The sequence below is a fragment of the Vidua chalybeata genome, chromosome 6, assembly GCF_026979565.1.
Source record: "Vidua chalybeata isolate OUT-0048 chromosome 6, bVidCha1 merged haplotype, whole genome shotgun sequence".
In the NCBI taxonomy this organism is placed as follows: domain Eukaryota; kingdom Metazoa; phylum Chordata; class Aves; order Passeriformes; family Viduidae; genus Vidua; species Vidua chalybeata.
The window spans coordinates 6,863,353-6,881,636 of NC_071535.1; the positions used below are offsets into that span (position 1 = coordinate 6,863,353).

The 18,284-nt window shown below is 41.3% G+C and overlaps 1 protein-coding gene across 1 annotated transcript in view; it reads left to right on the top strand.

Annotated features, from left to right (window-relative positions):
- Positions 1-306: 306 nt before the first annotated feature.
- Positions 307-18,284, top strand: part of SYNE2 (spectrin repeat containing nuclear envelope protein 2) — a 158,702-nt gene continuing 140,724 nt past the window's right edge. The window contains exons 1-10 of the mRNA XM_053945765.1: positions 307-385; positions 10,286-10,347; positions 11,279-11,374; positions 11,660-11,737; positions 11,830-11,922; positions 13,106-13,287; positions 14,853-15,049; positions 15,501-15,601; positions 16,323-16,424; positions 17,152-17,289. Coding sequence (XP_053801740.1) covers positions 307-385; positions 10,286-10,347; positions 11,279-11,374; positions 11,660-11,737; positions 11,830-11,922; positions 13,106-13,287; positions 14,853-15,049; positions 15,501-15,601; positions 16,323-16,424; positions 17,152-17,289 — 1,128 coding nt within the window. The remainder of the gene's footprint in view (positions 386-10,285; positions 10,348-11,278; positions 11,375-11,659; positions 11,738-11,829; positions 11,923-13,105; positions 13,288-14,852; positions 15,050-15,500; positions 15,602-16,322; positions 16,425-17,151; positions 17,290-18,284) is intronic.

The following is an 18,284-nucleotide window of genomic DNA, read 5'->3' on the forward strand; positions in this document are numbered from 1 at the left end:
GCTTTTGTTTTCATGGCAAGACCCACTGGGATCCTATTTTTGTGGAGTGTTACTGGCCACTGCTAGAAATGAGTCAAAGGACCAAAGCTTGTGTTCCTGCACTGGGAACAGTCACTTTATTCTGTATTACTGAGGGAACAGCTGACCAAGGGAGGAAAACCCAAAACAAAATGTGTATGTTGGTGCCACATCATCATTGAGCATCATCAATTTTTATGCAAAACTGTACTGATTTTCTTCCTTTTTTTTTTTTTTAAATATAATTTCAGTTTGGAAATTGATTGAAGAATCACCATAGAATTCAATATGGCATCAGAGCAGTCATCTGCATCAACAGAGGAGCAGGCTTCCTCTGAAATAGATGATCTGCATCTAACGCTGCAAGGTAAGTCACTGAAATTCTCTGTGCCTTTTTAATTTAGATTTTTGTCAAAAATCTGTGGCTGTGTGTACAAGTTGAAGGGAATTTTGAGAAACCTGTTTAAACTGGGGTAATGGTGAGTGTAGTTAGCTCATGTCTCTGCTTCTTTGCAGATGTTTCTGTGTTTCAGGAGAGAGGCTTCAGCAGGGAAATGACAGATAAGCTCTTGTAGTACTTTCTCGTGATATTTTCAGATCAGTTGCCTTTTTTGGTACTGATGTGCTCACTGGTTCTTATGCTTTGTTACTCAGAATACATGTTGCTGTAAACTCTTTGGAAAGGAACCACCAGCATGAAAACAAGCCAGTTCATTAGTTTCCTTGTTTTCAGCTTGCTGACACTTAGGTGGTTGCATTGAGCTGTCTTAATGAAGCTATTTTCTACACTACTATTTTATTTTTTTTGTTTTTCTGTTTTTAACTACTATATACCAGTGGGGATAAGTGGGGATAATTTCTGTGGCTTCTAAACAAATTTCTTATGGGTCAAGTCTATAACACTTGTCATGTGTTATAACTTGTTAAGGAAGCACTCAATGCTGATTTTTAATTATTTCAGTTTAATGTCATCTACCTGGACAGTTAAATGATGATGAGTGCATCTGACCTGGCCTCTCAGAACTTACATGCTGAATTTTCTTCTATAAGAATTTTCTGTGAAGGTTGGCTTTGCTGTGAACATATTCATGGAGGCTATCAAGGGGGCAAGTCCAGGCAGCAGGACTAGCCCTGCTGAAAAGCTTGGTTTTGATGTGTTTAGAGCCTGGTCCATCCTAGAACGGATGGACTAACTCCCGTTTCCACAGAGCTATTTCCTTTTAACTCCCTTGCAATGAAATTTCCATGGTGCTTCGTGGAGAGCAAATATGTTGAAAACAGATGGTGCAAAAGAATATTCTGCCAAGTCACTTGTGTGATCCATATTTGCACTAATGCTGTCGTTGAAGCCATGTGTTTTGACGAGTGAGTGTTAATAGCAGTCCAAAGCCAAGTGTCTCTAATGGTGAATTTTCTTCCGTTTTGCTTCGTTATTGCATTTTCAGGAGAGCAAGCAAAAACTTGTAGCAGACAGGAGCTAGTCTGACTTTTGCACCAAGCACAGCTTGTCAGACACACATTTGTTGTGCCAGTCAAACTCAGCCTTGGGTAGAAAGACTGAGATTGCTGTTGTTGTGAAACAGATTTGGAAAACACTCTTCAGCTTGAAGGCAGATTTGAAGTTACATGCCATTTTTAGGGCAGGGATTTACTTTCAAATTTTTTTTTTTTTCTGAAAAGCCAGGTTGGTGTTTGTGTTGAAAAACAATTGAGTTTTTTGGTCAGTATCTCATTGAAGGAGCCCTGCTTAGTAAAACTGAAATGACTGTATTATTATTATTATTACTTTGCTGTAATAAATGGAGCTCTTAGATTGTGCTGAAACGAACGCACTGCAAATCTTGTGCCCAAGCTCTCTGTGCCTGGCTGTTGTAAAACATCCAGAGATATCCCTTAGAAGTGACAGGAGCAATTTTTTGTAATGATGGAAGACACAACAAATGGTGCTGACACATTTTGTGTATGGAGCTGTGGCGCTGCAGCGTCTGCTCAGGGTCAGACGAGCAAATGGCAATACAGCTGTGAGGAAGCACCAAAGACACGCTCCCTGACATGACATATAGGGACCATTAGCAGCTCTGCTCACAGATCTGTGGTAGCAAAGGTCAAATAAGAAGAATAGGGTCACTCAAGGAAACAGGTTTTTCCATTAATAGGAATCTTGAGATGAGATTTGCGAAGCAGCTGGCGATATTGACTGCTTTAAATCAGTGAGAGAAATTTCAGATTCAAGGAATAGTTGCTTATAACTATCAGAAAAGCAGCTTACATTTTGTGTGACTGCAGGTGGATGCAAAACTTGCTATGATTTCCTTTTTCAAATTGCTGGGATATAGCTTCAAAGAATATGTCCAGCATTATAATACAGAGCCTAACAGGAGACGTGTATAAAGGAAAAAGCAGGAGTGAGATCTAGTCTGGATGTAGGCTAGATATATTTTAATCTGCTTTTTAATTCTTTGTGATCCAGTCTTCCATTATTCCTGAAAGGCATCCCATGGGGATAGAGCACTTGTCTAGTTTGGTTAATTAGGGCAAGATCAACTTAATTTGTCAGTTGGTTTGGTCATATAACTTTGTGAAGTTTATCCCTAAAAAATGTAACAAAATCATTAGCTTTATTTTTCTTTCCTTTCCTACCATGTGTAGGTATGTTATTTTAGGTATGTTTGACTGTTATTTAAGTTAGTCTTCTGTGAGGACAGCACTTTTGGGAAGAAAAAGAAGGAAAAGAGAGGGAAAGAACAATCTCCTTTAAGTAATTAGTGGAGAGTTTACTACTTATGAGTCCTAATTATTATAGAATTCCTAATAATTTATGGCTAGTTGGTTAATAGTGTAAAAGCTTGTTAGTGGGTTTTTAGGTAGAAGAGTGTTCAAGGGTGAGGATTCACTTTCCTTAATAGTGTTTGGCCTAGAAGATGCCATGAAGAAATTCACTGGAAAATAGGTAATTATGTAACTTAGTTCTCAGTGCATCTTTCTTGTCAGTTAATTACTTTAAGGAGACTTAATGAAGCTTGAAAAGCATGAAGAAAATAAGTGAAGAAATGAAAGCAGAATGTTTTCTAATGCCCCCATCTCCAGACAGTAAAGATAGTCACAAAATCGTGAGGCTGAAGTAAAAAGCTGCAAGAATATAAACCCTTATATACAGATCTTTTCAGATTTATGTATTGCTCTTTAACCTTTACCAGTTTTCAAACTGATATCCAGATGAGAGTAATACTTACCCCTTCCCTCCCTGCCAAGAAAATGGAAATTGCTATGAAAATGCATGATGTCATGAACTGGCAGGCTTCTTTTATTTTCTTTTTTTTCCCTTCCCTCTGTCCCAGATGTTATAATAAAACTTAATCAGATTAAGGTCAGCATTATCTGGGCTCTTTCCTTCAGCAACTCTCTGCTTCTTTGCAGTTTTTTGATGCAGCACAACTTAGAGCAGCTGCAGAATTGCTTTGTTGCAATTCTTGCACAGCCATGTAAAAGTGCAGGTGCAAAGCCTGGAGCTGGACCTATTATGGCTATATCCAGTGGGGGAATACTTAAGGGAAGGGTTTCTCCTGCCAGGCAATCTGCAAACATTTTGGTGAACAGAGGATGCTCGACAGGGAGATGCTTTGCTGCACCGTGGGCCATGTTTGAAACCTGAAGTCGCTTTTGGTGTAGGATGGAGCAGGCAGGAGCTCAGGGCTTGGCTGCCAATGAGCATGGGAGGAATGAAGCAGGATCCCTGTCCTGTGTCTCCTCCTCCTGTGTTTCCCTCCCATCACTGCATCGCAGGCTGGCCCCAGAGAGGGGTCAGCCTGCTGCTCATCCTTCTGGGAGTTGAGGAGGGCACAGTCAACATCCAAAATTGCCTTTGGCTACTTGAGATGATGTCAGCTGCTCGGTAAGAGAAGGGTTTCCTGGCAGAGCTTTGGGAGCTGCTGGAGATGGAGCTACGGGATTGCAGCGAGGGGAACGCGTGGCTGCTCGCGGATGGGTGGCTGCAGCAGGAGCTCTGCAGGGTTTGTGCACCTTGAAGCCAGATTATTTCTTGCTTCTGGAATGTAAATCTCTGTGGGAGGATTCAGCCTCGATTTTTTTGTCCCATGCACAAATCCTTCCCTGTCTTCCCTGGGATAGTAAACAGACCCCTGTGTGTGGCACTTCCCACCAAGCCTGTACAGAACTCTGTTTTCCCTTTTCATGCTTGCTGAGCTAATTCAAACACAAGAGTGTTTTAACTCTTGGAGTTTGGGACATGTACTTAACTCTTTCACTGTTCAATTTACTGCAGGGGTCCTAATTTTTGGCTGCGCTTATTAATCTGTGTGTGTGTTACTGTTTATTACTGTAACCCAAAGCATGATAATATAGGAATGTGGTTGCTACAGCTGAAGAGAGCTTTTGAAGAGAGCTGTTTTTGAAGAGAGTTTAGTGTTAAAACATGAATTATATTATTTTCATGCAGTTATGTCTAATCCTTCATGAATGATTTCTGTTCAAGTGTAATTGAAACTATGGAGATGTGTATGGATAGGTTTTGTTGTGTGGCTTGTAGAAGATTGTATTCATCTCTAAGTAAAGGGGTATTTCTTTTTGAGACCCTCTTAATTCATCCAGAGGTAAGGTGAATTAATAGTTCTTACTCAGCTTTTTTTTTTTGTTTTAACTCTATATCTCCTCTCATGGGGCCACTTGCTTACTGCAGCTACACTTTTTTTTCTTTACCAGAGCGATTTAAGAAAGTCCATTAAATAATTATTACAGTTTTACAAGAGTGACTTTTACAAAAAGCTCCCATAGGAGCTGCACAGAAATTTATTCCCAGTTTATGCTGCCTGGGTGAGGAGCTGCTTCTCAGTTCCTGTAACTGCACAGCTTCGTGGCATGTGACAGGGCTGATGGCACTGGAGAGGCAACTGACACATGACACTGCCTTGAAAAAATTCAGTCATGGGTATTTTTGTCTGCTTCACACGCCTAACATAAAAAATAGATTGTATAGTTGCATAAAAGTGTTCCCTGCTAGGTAAACTGCAATTTGTTAAATGCATTATCTGGTGCACAACTGGTTAAAAACTGGAATTAAGGTGCCGAAGGAGTGGATGGCTCCTGAGGCACCTGTGAGGTCACTACAGTCAGATCCCTGTTTCACTGTTCACTTTCTTGAAAATGTTAGAAAAGCCACTTGAAGGTTTATCTTCAAAAGTATGTTGATATGTAGATGATGTGACTTGGTGCCATTTAAGAATTTAATCTCCACCTGCCTATGCCCCTGAGTACTAAACATCACTTTGTGGTGGCAGGGAAGACGGTGGTGATTGAGACCAGGGCTGCTCCAGCATCCTGATGATGAGAACAGCAAAAAGGTTTAAGACAGCCAGGAGGGCAAAGCTTGGTGTGAACACACTTGTGGTGTAGCAGCACTTGTGGTAAACTCAACAACTGGTTTTCAAAAGGAAAAGGAGGTTATAACAAGTAGTGCAGAAAGTTTCCACTTGCTTCACTGATGTGATAGTAGTGATTTAGTTAATATTTATGTATATTTGGATTTGAAACGACCCATTCCTCCTGTAGAGGTATCTTCCTCATCTTCATTGGGTTTTGGGTAAACTTCTCAATCTTGATAAAGAATTCTGTGTTTGTTTTTAATTGCTTAACACCATGTTGCTGAACATAAATGCTGGAAATAAGTCTTTTTCCTGCTTTCCTGTCTGCAGAACATGAAACTGTTGCTGGGTGGAAGGGAAGGAACTTTACAAAGGGCTTGGGGGTTAATTGCTCACTCTCTCCTTGGATTTGCAAGTACTTAATTGTTCTTCTGATGGTTCCAGTCATTTAAAAAATGTACTTGCTTGGTGTATTAGTTCATACCAGCAGTGCTGTCTTGAAGGAGCTCTCCTGATTATCCCTGCTGCCCATCCTTTGGCTGATTCTGCTGTGCTGTCAGGGAGTGTGGAAATTGTTATTTTGAATGAAACTGAAATAAGGAAGGTGCTGTGGCTGTCTGTGGGCATTGGGGCTGGAGTTAGCCCAACACCACCTTTGTCCCTGCATACATGGTTGTGAACACGCTGTGTTGTGAACAGCAGCTCTCTTGATCTGTTGCTGATGAGCTCCCTGCACACTGCTGCACTCCTCAGTGGTGAAAGGAAGATACAAAAATATCATACACAAGAGATAATTCCTCCTGGTACAGAGATGAGAAGATGACAGACAGGCTTGTGCTCATTAAAGTGATTGCTTACATTTATTTTTTTTAAAAAAGAGTCCATACAGTTGTAAATTGTCCACTGGCAGTGATACACAAGTTGTTGTGATAGAAGAAATCCTCCTTGCTGTTTGATGTCTGTGGATGGACAGGCTGCATCTGTTCTGCCGTGATTTGCTTCCCCCAGCTCCCTGCTGAAGGAGGAGATGATGCTTTCCTTGCAGCTGCCATTCCCCCACCTCAGGAAGGGAGGCATGAAAGGCAGAAGGGGAGAGTAGACTAATTTTAAGTCTTGTTTTTTCTGCATCACAGTGTAAGGAAAGCTGAGAGTAAAGCAGTGGCTGGCAGTGCTGCTGCTCTCCTTTCCCTCCTGGGAGAGTTCAGCACTCACATGGTCCCTGCCGTGTCCCTGTGCTCCTAATGATCAGCCTGATTTGTAGCACTTGTTGGTAGCTCATTACTGAATAAAACAGTCATTGTCCAGCAGAGTGTATTGATTTTTGGCTATCCTACGTGACACATTGCTTGTATGTGTTATTCCTCCCTAAAGAGTTGTTCACACAGGGTGAAATGTGATAGATTTTGGGTATTTTCAGATTATCAGGTTCTTATTCTATTCTCTCAGATGCACTTTTTAGCTTAGTGAGTTTTGACCCAAAGTAAAGAGGATGATCAGGGTTTGGGGGGTTTTGTAGCTTTTTTATTCTAGGTCAGTGACATTTTGAAAACTAGGGCAAGAGAAAACCGAGGTCAGTTAGAGTCCTACAAAAAGGCCTAACAAAGAATCCATTCACCCTCATAAAAATAAAAATCTGTATTAATTAACCACGTGGTGGAGATAAGAATTGGAGAGCCTGATTAAATCATTAGCACCTCTGAGCAGCAGCATTGGAGGGGGAGCTGGGAGGGAAAATACATTCAGCCTGAAAATTGCAATACAACCGCCTGCCACGGTGCCAGGAGCACATCTGTACTGAGTGTGTGTGGCACGGAAACCCTGACTGCTGCACTACAAGCTGGGGGAATACTGGCAAGCATGGAGTTCTGCTATTAATTCGGGAAGAGATTCCATTATTATTATTATTTGTTTTGGTAGGAAAAAAGAGGCACATTGCAGCAGAGGCAGCAGCTGCTTGGAGGACAGCCCAGTGGGTTGTGTTAGGTAGCTTGTGAAGGGTTTAAGGTGCTGTTACATGTGGAATAACCACCTTGTACTTTCACCAGGTGAGACATTTGCCTGAGAGCTGCCCACGTGAATCAACACTTGCAGTATCTGGCCCCTATTGCATAATGAAGCATTTTAATATGCATGTCAACCAAAACAAGGCCAAGTGGCTCATCCTAACCATCTGTAACTGACCTCAAATGCAAGTTCTTCAAATCAGCAGCAGCAGTGTGTGTTTGGCAAGAGCTGCAGGAGTCACTGGCGTCAGGCAGAGCAGTCAATATTTGCTCTCTGTCCCTTTTCAGTGCTAGCAATGCCAGCCTTGCCTGCCCGATAAAATTGAGCGCAGCGACTCAATAATTGCTGGTTGGGTAATTGGACTGGCTCCCACGTGGTGTTCAGCTGAAGGGTGGGGTTGGCTCCTGTGCTAACATGAAGCCAGTATCTCCATGCTATTTTTGTCCTCCCTGTGAGCATTTAGTGTTGTTTGGTCTGTGTGCCTTGTGCACACTGAATTTTCTGTTTTCCGAAAAAACCCAATTTTGTCGTGTCGTTTTTGTCCATTAAGGTTGCCCTCATCTTACTGTTTGAGGGCAATCTTGTGATGCTTAGAAAGAATCCTAAAACAACCCAGCCAGCAGGGGAAACTGTCTGCTTCATGCTCTGACAGGAGGGTGGTGTTGCAGATTAGCAGAGGGCTGTTGAAGGATGTCTTCACTACAGGATGCAAAGCAGTGCTCCACGCAGGTAATGTGAATGTTTTTCTTGCTGCTCACCCGCCCAGCGAGGCAGAAGGCGGCCTGTGGGGTGAGGAGCAGGTTATCCTTGAGTGAATTTCTGTGTTTCATGAGCTGATGAAGCGGCCCAGAAACTCCTTTGGTCTGTCTTGGATCATGAAAAGACCCCACGACTGGGGTTTGTGGTTGCTAATTTCTAGAGTGTAGTAAAGCGTGGGGCATTTTCCTGTGAGTGGCATTTTCACTTTCATGGGCAGAACAGTCAACTTTTTTTTTTTTTTTTTCCCCCAAGGGCATGGTATTTTTGGTATCCTTCATCCTGCCCAGCCTACCAAAACATACATATTTATTGCTGAGAAGTCTTGCACATTCCTTACAATGTCAAGCTTGCCCTCTCTCAATCTTTTGAGCAAGAGCACGCTTTCAGAGGCAGAAGAGATGGTCTGTTCCCACCCTGTCTCCCAAATTTATTTCTCCATGCAAGCCTTTTCTGGGAAGCCAGCCCCAATGCTTGCAGTCAAGGCTGCAGTGGAAAAGGAGTTAAAAGGGAATTTGTGTTAGGCTGGCTCTCATGAGCCTTTGGGATGGCTGATATGTGGCAAATGTGAATCCATCATCTCAGGGGCCAGCACCTCTGTTTGTCACCTGAGACCTGTGTTCAGACTTCCAGCCCCTAGGGATGTGTGGGTTTTGTGGTGTGTCTTGGGAATTGAGTGATATTTTGGGAGGGAGCATGGGCTGCCAAGTCAAGTAATACACTGCCCCTGATGGGGCTGGGGAGCTGCTCTGCTCCAACTCTGCTGCTCACCCTCTGCTTCACCTTCTGGGGGAACTGGACTTTCCTTCATCTCTGCTGCCCACAGGCAAGTGTGAGAAGCTGTTCAAATACTCTGGTTTTTGAAACATGGGCTTAACCAGCTCCCTGTCTCCCTGCAGAGCTCTGGTTGGTGGCTGCTCACTGTGTGGCACCACGAGGGCCCTGGGTGCAGAGCTGCTCCTCTGTGTCACTGGGTCATGCTTTGAATCCGTGTCACTGTTTTCTGCTGCAGCACAAGTTCAAGCACTTTCTTCTTCCTCTTGCCTGTATTAACACCCTGTGTGCTCCTTTTTGGCTGTGATGCCTTATCAAGGCTGACCTACAGCAGAGGCTAGACAGAGCTAAAGAATAAAGTAGGTGTTTATTAGGAGGCCTCAATGGATCCACCTTGGGCAGTGCAAGAGCCCAGCCAGGGCTACACCCCAGGTGAACCCAAAATGGTCACAAAATGGACAACCAGTCACAGGTTCTCTCACTTTTACAAGTTTTGGTCCACTTGCATATATTGGGGTTAATTGTCCGATTACAGCTCCAGCCCATGAAGTCCCATCCTTCTTGTTTTTCTCTCTTCAACCCACGTTGTTTATGCTCTTGGGCCTGAAATTTGGATCACTTATCCTTGGTCCCCAGCTAGAGAAGGAATTGTTTTGTCTCCCTACTCTGTGATGAGCGCTCACCATCCCCTAATATGAATCTCAGAACTACACACTAAAGCAGCACAGAATCTGAAAAATATAAAAGCTAAAACCTGAGGCATCATCTGGATTAATATTTTGTACACCTCAGAGAGGGCCCAGCAGTGGAAAGGATGCAGGTAGAGGCTGTCTTTCCCCATGACAGCCTCCTCTCTCCAGCCCTTCAGTCAGCAAAGATTTCTCATGGTGTAGCTTCACCTACAGATGAGCATTTATCCCCTAACTCCAGCCTGCATCCAGCTTAATGCGTGGCTTTTCCCAACTTCCAGGATGTATCTTGTACTGATGGTGGCCCTGAGTCCTTGAAGGAACGTTTAGGACTGGACAGAGCTATTGCAGACATACTTCTCTGTAGAATTATGCTTTCACACTGCTCTTTGTATTTGCTGAGCTTCTGAGAAAACCTTCATTAGTTATTCTCTGCATCCTGTAGGTTATGCTTGATGGTTGTAGAGGTCTTTGCAACTCAGCAAGCAAGAAAATATCATCTATGAAACAAGAGTTGAGAAAAATTAATATTAAATAGTAACTTAATATCTGGAAGAACAGACCTCGGGTTTGAGGTGGATACCATGTGGCATTTTGGGAAAGAGGAATAAAACCTGATCATTTTTTTCCATTAACTTTGGTTTCTTTTTTGATTTTATTTTCCAGTCCAGCGAGAGTTTACACAGAAGAAAACCTTCACTAGTTGGATAAATTCAATATTGGCAAAGGTAAACAGGGGTTCTTTAGCAAAGACATGCCTTTTGCATTCAGATATGCTGGTTAGAGATTAAATTTTTTAGGAACAAACAAAATTAGTACAAGTTTTTTTAGGCACTGGATGGGAAAAGTAGCCTTGAGAAGCATTTGTTTAGTAAGTGCAACAGCACCGTATTGGGACATGTCCAATGACATTTGTATGAGGTGGTTTTTGTGTAGATGTCACTCTCCTTACTCATGTGGTAAAACTTGTGGTGGATTGAGGCACATGTCTCAGGGTTTTACGAGTTTCTGAGTTTACAGTTGGTTTTACTGGGATTAGGTAAGTGTTATTCTATTATGCAATCCAAGAACATGAGTTTAATGAGATGACCTGAGTGTCTGGTAAGTATTAAGACAAACCACACAGTAGTGGAAATGCTCTTTAAGCTCTCAGAAACAGCTCCTGCAGCATGTGCTGGGGCTCTGACTTGCTCAGGTGAAAACAAAATAATTTGGTTTTGGTCCCTCCTTGAGCAGAAGCTGCTGAGCTCATGATAAGTTTGTGTTGTGTGGGTGAAAAGAGGTTTAATTATGCAGCTCTATACTCAAATTTGTACTTAAGATTAAGATCTCAAAATATGAATTAACTGCCTAGTTTAGCTTTTCCTTTCTCAATTTTTTTTTCTTTTGCCCCAGACCTCCTTGAAAAATGTTAGTGCTTGAAAGTGAGGCCTAAAATTACCTTTATAAAACACAGAGGCAGGACAAGGGAGAGGGAATAAGACACAAACATAGTAATGGGTTAGAAGAAGCAGGATGTGGCTGTTTAGATGCAGGATTTTTATTGCAGCTTAATGAAAAAAATAAAGGATGCTAAACATTATTTAACAGCAGAGTAATCTGTGATTTTTTTTAGTGTGTTGAATTCAAAATGACAAAAGATTGAAATTTATCTTGCAGCATACCCCTCCTTACGTTGTCTCAGACCTGTACACAGACATACAGCAAGGACATTTGCTTCTGGATCTGTTGGAAGTGCTTTCAGGTCAACATCTGGTAAGAAAGAGTAATAAAAATATTACCTCAATCCTTTGTCAACTCCAGCAAAGATTTCTGGATATGCTTAAATGCAACCATATGAATCATCCCTCTGGAGTCATAGAGGTAGTTCCAAGTAACTTATTTTTATACCATTGACTCTGAAACATGCTGAAGTAAGTTGATCCAAAGTAATTTGTGAATTTTTGCCGGACTTCCCTTTTCAAAATATAGAATAAAATTAATTTTTGCAGTTGAAGATATAACTTTTTTTTTTTTTTTTTTTTTTTTTTTGCTTTGCAGCCACGGGAAAAAGGATTTAATACCTTCCAGTGTAGAAGTAATATAGAAAATGCTTTGACATTTTTAAAGAGCAGATCAGTGAGTATTAACTTCAAAATTCACAACTAAAGCCAGTTTAGCTGGTGGAACATTTTCTTTGTTAACAATGATCCCTTTTTTCCCCTCCTTAGCTGAAGCTCATAAATATTCATGTAGCTGACATTATTGAAGGAAGACCTTCCATTGTGCTTGGCCTAATCTGGACCATTATATTTCATTTTCATGTAAGTATTTCAGTGATATAAGAGAGTTTTAGTAGAGGGGAAAATCACAAAAATGTGTTGACTTACATGATGGCTAAATAAGATGAATTAGTACAGAACAAAAGATTATTTTCTGACATATGGAAGTGACATCTCAAGGAGGAGATGCACCAGTGCAGGGCTGGCAGTGATGAACAATATCCAGCTGCAAATGGTAGGAGCAAAAGATACTGAGATTTTTTTTTTTTTTTGAGTAACCAGTTAAAAAATGGGCTAAATTTTGTTTATCTAAGGTCTGTAATGATTGAACTCCAAAAAGAGCAGATAGTGGCAGATAGTGAAGTGGCACATCCATCTCTCAGAGGCAGCCCCGCTCCTCAGTGCTGACTGTGCTTACAATGTACAATTCTTTGTTTGTTTGTTTGTTTCAGTACTGGCACCTGAAATAACACAAAGGCTGTCAAAGTCATGTTTCTTATACAATAACAGTGTGCACCTTGCATGGCATGAGGTTATGGGGAGGTGTGAAAGCACAGGGCCTTGATTTAATCATCGTGTAGGGCTGCAGAGGGTGCTGGAGCCAAGCTGGCTTCTAGGGAGAACCCAGCAGTGAAATAATGTAGATGCACTGACTGGTGACTGAGGCTCAGGAAAGCACTAAGAAACAAAGTTTTCTATTATTTAGAAAATATTTAGCCCGTATTTTTTGTGGTAGAGGTACTTTGATGCCAAAGAGTCTTGTGCTGCTTATGGCCTGTGCAATTACCTTTTTACCTAAACCAGGCTTCTCTGGATCTCTGAGGTCTGTCAGGTAGGTTTTCCTGCACTCTGAGTGAGCAGGCAAACTCTGACTATGCCTAGAACATGTCACTCCTGACAGCAGAAAACACAATGCCATGGGCTGCTGTCACTGGTTAGAGTGGAAATTGAGTGAGAAGGTCCCTTGATGTCATTGCTGGTACCCACAGCATAACACAGAAGTCTTTGGGTGAATATGTTCTGCCAAAAAATTGCCTAAAGATGGGAATTCAGCATGAAATGGTTCAGATTGTGCAGATTAAAAAGCCTGGTTTGAGTTTGGGGGGCAGGGAAGCTACTGTTACACATGTGGTTGAGTCCTGTCTGGTTCTCTGTGCTGTTCTGCCATTGGTGCCTTGGGAGTCTCTCACTGAAGCCTCATTTAGTCTCCCATCGTCTCTGACAGATTGAAGAGCTGGCCAGGACACTTGCCTGTACCTACAATCAGCCTTCACCTGATTGTCCAAGTGCCGTTGACTCCTCTCCAAAGGCAAACAGATCAGCTAAAAAAAGTGCTAAAATTAAGGAGCGGTGGAAGATGTCTGCTACAAAGACTCTTTTGTTGTGGGCAAAAGAACAATGTTCTCTGTAAGTTCCATCCAAGACTTAGAATTATCATGTTACACTTTGTATCACTGCTTTCCTCTAAATGTGGTGATATTTCCTCCTGTTTTTTAAGATTACTTAGTGACAGCTTAGCAGAAAATTCTTTAACTTTTACTTGTGGTTACCAGTACTTTCAGCATCAGTCAGGGCCTAAATGTTTTCACATGAGCCCTTTAAATATAATAAAGTGAAGCTCATCTTACTAATTAAACACAACAGTGTAATCTGAGTTGTTTGGCTTTCCTTTTTTAGGGGCTCCTGTGTGATAAGTCTAGTGGAATGTTTACATGCTTTAGTTCTTTTAATCCTCATGGTTGGCACTGATTCACAAAGTCTCAAGGATTTTTTAATATGTTTTTAATGGAAAATGTAGGATTTCTGTGATCCCACAGCTCATGCTTTTCTGTCAAAACACTGCATGATCCCAAAGAAGGATGCTAATCCTGATGGTCCCAGTCCCTAATTCTAACAGGATGTTTCCCTATGCTTGATGTACAGATAGCACTGCTGCTTTCAGGGGGGTTGCTCACAGCACACAGTCCAGAGCAGATAGATATATTTACATTCTCTTCACGGGCTGCTGCTTCACTCCAGGATCTTCCAAATATGCTTTACAGTAATGTCAACTCTTTCTCCTCAGCTCTTTGGGTTGTTTTATTTTCTAATAAAATCCTAACAATATTCCATGTTATTAGTGGGAGATGAAGGCCTTCATCAGCACATCAGACACTTTCTGCCAGTAGAATGGCACTGAGGTTTGCCTTCTAGCTGTGTTTTATCAGAAGATTAATTGGCACATCAAAAACAGCTCTTTATCCATGTAATCTTCCTCTTTCTTTTGCCTGTTTTTCAGCAACATTGCTGTCTGATTTGCAGTCTCATTTCTGAACTGCCATTATGTTGAAATATTTTGTTGCCAGTGAATCCTGTAGTTTTTGGTAAACAAACAAATCTTGTAAGACTTGGCCCATTGTTTTATGACTGAATTTGATTGCCTGAAACCCCACATCTTTTCCATGCTGTAACATACTCATAACATACAGGCTGGTTTTGGAAAGTTGTCCCAGAATTCACTGTGGCCTGCATGGCTGGGCACCTCACAGCACTATTCAGGCTGTGAACATTAATAAATGATGATTTAAGGACACAAAGATAATTAAGAGAAAAAATAAATACTTCTTCCTGCACTAATACATCACTTTTAAGATTTGGATTTTCTAAAATGCCAGTTCTTGGTGTCCTTACAGACAAATACATGTTCTGCAGTGCTTTACTTGTTGCTTTTCCACCCCATAGAATGCATAGATGTTGAGGATTTGGATGAGCAAGGCTTTATCTTCAGAATGCAGTAGAAGACAAAAAGAAATACTCATCTTGTAAAAATAAGTAATCATTGTGATTGGTAGTACTGGCTGCATTGTTGTCTGACTTGTGCAGAAGTTCAGTGGCAGGGTGCTGTTGGATTTGGTTCATACTCCATTTTACTGAATTTATACTCTATTTCTAAATTTGTCCTAACATTTGGTTTCCACTCATTTCTGGGATAGGCATGGCTCTGTCAGTGTCACTGATTTCAAGTCCAGCTGGCGAAGTGGACTGGCTTTTTTAGCCATCATCCAAACCTTGAGGCCAGGTCTGGTTGATTTGGAGAAGGCAAAAGCCAGAAGCAATAAAGAAAACCTGAAAGAGGCTTTCAGAATTGCAGAACTGGAGCTGAATATCCCACGGCTTCTGGAGCCTGAAGGTAAATGATCAGCTTTTTAAAAATCTTTGTTATTAGGAGTGAGATTAATGTGATCTATAAGACTGTGCTTAAGTTTGAAATGGAATATTGATGTTGGCTGTAATGCTCAAACCTGAGGTTCCTTATTTTATAACAAACATCAGCTGTACTTAGGGATTATAGGATTTTTGAATTGGCAACAGTTGTAGGAGCAGTATGCAGAAGAAAGGATATGAAACTTTCCTGTTCATGGGAGAAACTTTTTCATTACTTAATCATGTTCATTTAAATATTCCCAAGGAAAAAATAATGTTCATGACATATTAATTTCCGTCAATGGCACGTTAAGTGAGCTGTTGCAAAATAAACATGTTTATGGTAATGTGTTTTAATAACTGCAGCATAGTGTGTAATTATGTGATCAGGCCTCGAAGGCTGCATAATTATGTAAATGCTGTATTGGCTCTTGTAGATGTTGACACTGTGAATCCGGATGAAAAATCAATCATGACTTACGTGGCTCAGTTTTTGCAATACTCCAAGAATTTGCCTGAGTCTGAAGAAGACATGCAGGTATGTTGTGTGGGTTATCACTGAGGCATTTTCAAATGAGTGTGTTCTTTGCCCAGTTTATATCTGAGTCAGTAGCACATAGTAGATCCTTGGATTCTGCTACTGACAGGACTGAATTGGTTGGAACCTTCTGATGCTCCTGTGTGGTATAAAAAAACTCCATGTTACAGGTTTTTGGTTGGTCGTACAGGTGGAATTGCTGTGCAGGTTGTTTCATTTTCATTTAACTATTGCAGAGGACATTTTCAAGCTTGGTTGTCTCCATATGTGCTCTAAAGTCTGTGTAAACTTTGGAGGAGAGGCAGACAGATGTGCAGATGCAGAGAACAACCAGCTTTAAATTTGGTAGCTGACATGTAAAGTGGACAGAAGTTGCCTCTGACAGATAACACTGACCAGAAACCCACATTTTCTATTCTCTGTATTCTCTTATGAGAGTTTAATTGGTTAATCATGTACTGATATCTTCTTTCAGTACAACTGCAGTCAGGTCTTTCTTTGATGTCTTCATATATCCAGGTGCCAGGTTTAAAACTTTGTCCATGCAATGTAATAGTGCCTGACTCAAAACTCATCAGGGTCCCCAGGAATTATTATTTGTTTTTCAATAGCTTTGAATGGATTTTATCATATGCTCAATGAGTATTGTTTTATGGCACAATGTAAATTAAAAACAATGCTTGCAAAATGGAAAAATGAAATTTTCTGCTCTAATTACCAGGAGAAGGTAAGAGAGGCCGTGGGCTGGTTGGCTGAACAGGAGAAGAAGTTAGCAAAGCTGCTGGTGGAAACAGAGAATGAAACACACTGCCAGAAGTACAAAGTAAGTTGCATTTCATGTTCTATAGAAAGAATCTGTTTCTGTGAATGTTTTTAATATTTTTCATCTTCATTGCCTAAACTGAAGTGTTAAACAAGCTTTTAAAAAAAACTTGGGAATCTGACGATGAAATTGTTAAATCCCTCATATGACTGAAGGATAGGTAGGCTAAAATTCTCTCTGTTATGAAAAAGATATTCATTTTTGAGCAAAGGTTTTGGATAGAGTAAAGTAGTGTCTTAATTAATTGATGTAGTTGAAGACTTGGACAAGATTCAAGCACGTAGGCCCTTCACAGAATTACTGTTGCAATTTCTGTGCTAATTGCAGTAGGTTTTACCCAGCTAATATTATAGAGGAGTAGTTGAATTGCTGGCTCCAGGTTGTGCTGAAGCAAAATTTCCTTTGGCTTATACTGTAGCCAGAGTTTGTAATAAAGTGGCCCATGGGGAGCTGTGAGAGGAGGAATTTTCCCTTTCTCTTGCTGGGAGGGGAGAACTGTGTTCTCACTGCACTGACATTATGTTAAATACAGACTTAGGGAATGGCACCTATAATTTCAGACCCAAATATTGCCTGGAGACAGGAATGCCTCTTGCTGTCTTGCCTTTGCATGCATCTCACCCTTTGAAGTTAATGGAGCTCATACCAATGTGCTCAAAGGCAGGACTTGGCTCCGTGAGCTTCCATCTGACGTTTTCTGTGAATTACTCTTCTATTTTATCTCTAGGAAATGATGTCATTTATGGAAACATTTAACCAAGAGAAGATCCCCTTTCTGCCTGTGTTGTCATCAAAAAGGGGTGAAGCTGAGCTGAGTGAAGGCCAGCAGCAGATGAGGGAAGAGTGGGATAAAGTGATCTCTCAGGTCAGAGGCTTTTCTCTTTCACTCACCCCATTACCAGCATGAGCATGTGGAATGGGTGAAGAAGCCTAAGTCTGCCCCAGGAACTCACACTGGGAAAGGTGGGGGGATGGTGCTTTATTTGGGATGATAAAAGAGGTTTAACCCTGAACCTGAAGTCCAGACAGTCTGAGTGGCATGCAGTGCCCAAGAGGAGGCAGAAGGTGACTTTTTGTGTGTTACCCTTCTGCCTCCTGAACCTCAAGAGCGAAACATCCCTGGAAAATGCATCTGGTTATCTTGGAGCACTCTTCTGATCAAAGTTTTTGGTCTATTTATGCTTAAAAGGTTATTTTGGGACACAATTGTTGCTCAGAGCACAGATACTGATCTAGTGGGGCCTGGTTGGTCCGTGCTTTGCAGTGAGGTTGGCTGTGTTGGCTCAAACTGGGATGTGTAGGGCCATGCTGGGAATTGCTGTTTTTGGAGGAGATGTTCCCCTGTCAGCCCCATGACAGACAGAAAGCTGTTTATCTCTATTTCCCCCCCTGTTTGCAACTAGTTCACTATAAATTTTCCAGTTGCTGGGCCTTGGGATGGTCACCAGCAAAGGATAGAATGCCTAATTCTCTGTGGTGTTGCAGAGGTTACAGGCTGGAAGCAAACCTGGGTTTGAGGTAAACATAGAACAAATGCAGGGAAAATCTTTCTGGCTGGTTACCAAAACTGTGGAAACAGTAGCAACAAATTGCTCTTGATACTAAACAATCCACTTCCCCTACAAACTATTTCAAAATTCTCAGGCTGCTATAGTTTTCTGCCTGGAATTTCTTTTTCCTTGGAATTAATTGTAAATTAAATGCAAAGTAGAGAATATTTTCAAAGAAAATATTTTTTATGCTTCTCTGTGCCATAAAAGGGCTGATTTCAGCTGACTTCACTTAGAGCTCTTTTTTTTGAACAGTGACAGGCATGAGGGAGTGGGTTCCTTGGATGTCTTGAGCACCAGCTTATGCATC